Genomic DNA, 2188 nt, shown 5'->3' on the forward strand with positions numbered 1-2188 from the left:
AAATTCAATAGTACATACTCATCTAACCCAGAGATGATGAGCTGCCACAATTAACTTGAAATCTTGGAAGCAGTAAAGTGATGTTGTGCTCCCCAACTTAATCTGTGATGAGGATGGAGAAAGGTTGGGACACAGCCCAGGACAGAATTGTTGGAAAGCTAGTACTGTTGGATCAGAGTCAGACCAGTGTTCCTGTCAGCATTTACTAATATAATCTCAGGTTTTGTTTTTTTGTTGTTTTATTTTTGTTAATTGTTTTTAAATGTAGAATGTCAGCACTGAACATGCTGTTCATAACAGCCATGGCTTGCAACCTGATTGAAATGAGACCTTGGCCACGCTCCAAACTTTTTCATCTATTTGTAGCACGTAACATCTTCCTTTTATCTCTCTTACAGACTTGATCCAAGCAACGAATGAAACAAATGTCAATATTCCTCAGATGGCTGATACACTTTTTGAGCGAGCAACAAATAGTAGCTGGGTGGTTGTGTTCAAAGCCTTAGTTACCACGCATCATCTAATGGTTCATGGCAATGAGGTAAGTCTGATCAGCTTTCTCTGAAGACCACATTGGCACTGAGCACAGTGCCAAAAATGTTAGTAGTGCAAAGGCATCTCTTCCAAACCAGTAAGGATCTGAGAACAGAAGGCAAGAATGATTCTTGATGAGCAAACTTACCTTGAACATCGTAGTTGGAGACATGCTGGTTGGTTATGTGTCTTCATTTACAAAACCGTAGCATAAGAACAAACAGCAGCCTGTACCAGGATTTTGACAATTTTGGCACTATCTGAAAACAGCTGCACAGGATTAAACACAACCTTGGACTTTTTGACTAGAGTCAAAGTTGATGTTGTGGCATGTGTACTGCCATCCAAATAGCTGCCCTCTCTGCATGAGTGTCAAAAATGTCCTAGAGCTATAAATTCAACTTGATGGCCTTTTGGATAACATTTTCTCTGCTCTTGCTTTTTATTGACCTGTATAGACTGGTATATCTGTGTAAAAAAACAAAAAAAAAACCAAAAAACCCCCCAAAACCAACCCAAAACCCAAAACAACACCCCCACAAAAGAAACCCCTCAGAAAGCATACTTAAAGAGCTTTTGTAAGACTGTGAAACAATCCTACCCTGCCTGTATATAGTGTTTTCATGCAATGCACTTCTCCAATGTCACAGCATAAATTTTTATTCCTGTCCTATTTTTCTGCTCCAAGTTTTGGCCAATATTCTGATTTGCTTTCTGTAACCATTTCAGGCTGCTAGTCCCTGTACTTGATTGCAGTCTGCTTGTTATTAAAACAGACCCTCGGCTTGGCTGAAACTGGTGGCCACTGGATTGAAAAGTCTGGGACTAGCCTGGATATGTTGCTTTGTAAGCAGATAAATAAATCTTGTTCTTCCTCAGATCTCTTTGAGAATTAATAATTTTTATTGGTCCTTCCACAGTCTGGTTTTTATTTTGCATGGAATCTATTTTTAAGTATACAGTAGGTTATTTAATAGAGACAGGCTAAATGTAATTATTCTGAATGGATGAAAAAAGTTTTGAGGAAGGTATTGCCAGCTAAGACAAAAATCTGTGTCATGTGTCATGTGTGTATGCTGGAACTAGAGTGGTGATCTTCCTGCTAGGAGGTATAAAGCCTTCAGATACCTCCCGTGATAAGAAAATAACTTTGTGTTACAGAGATTTATTCAGTACCTGGCATCTAGAAACACACTGTTCAATCTCAGCAATTTTCTGGACAAAAGTGGATCTCATGGTAAGCTTACGCGTGTCTATAATCTTAACAAGATTCTAGATAAGATACTATTAATTTACTCCATTCATAAGATGCAGATAATATAAAAATGTGCTACTGAAACCTTTTTGTAAGTACTTAATGAATACAGCAGCTCAAGTGAACTGCTGGACAACTTCAATAGTGAATTGACAACTTCAACACCATGTTTCTTAGTTCCTGCAAAATTGTTACTCAAAAGGTGAAACTCTACAACTCCCCTATAAAGGGCTGATTGAATTGAGGAGCAGATCAGCTATCTCCTTAACTGCTGTAATAGTTAAGGATGAAAGAGGTAACTTCCCTTTTAGTTTTTTGGGTTTTACTCATTCTTAAATGGTAATTTGGTTGCTTGTGGACACTGCACTTTTTAGGAAAAAAGGGGGGGGGGGCGGGGGG

The 2188-nt window shown here is 38.6% G+C and overlaps 1 protein-coding gene across 1 annotated transcript in view; it reads left to right on the top strand.

Moving 5' to 3' along the window:
• Positions 1–404: 404 nt before the first annotated feature.
• The window catches only part of SNAP91 (synaptosomal-associated protein, 91kDa), a 50177-nt gene continuing 48393 nt past the window's right edge, over positions 405–2188 (top strand). Inside the window, exons 1-2 of the mRNA XM_010145462.1 lie at positions 405–541; positions 1696–1771. Coding sequence (XP_010143764.1) covers positions 443–541; positions 1696–1771 — 175 coding nt within the window. The 5' untranslated portion in view covers positions 405–442. The remainder of the gene's footprint in view (positions 542–1695; positions 1772–2188) is intronic.

Source organism: Buceros rhinoceros, unplaced genomic scaffold (genome assembly GCF_000710305.1).
Source record: "Buceros rhinoceros silvestris isolate BGI_N320 unplaced genomic scaffold, ASM71030v1 scaffold18881, whole genome shotgun sequence".
NCBI lineage: Eukaryota > Metazoa > Chordata > Aves > Bucerotiformes > Bucerotidae > Buceros > Buceros rhinoceros.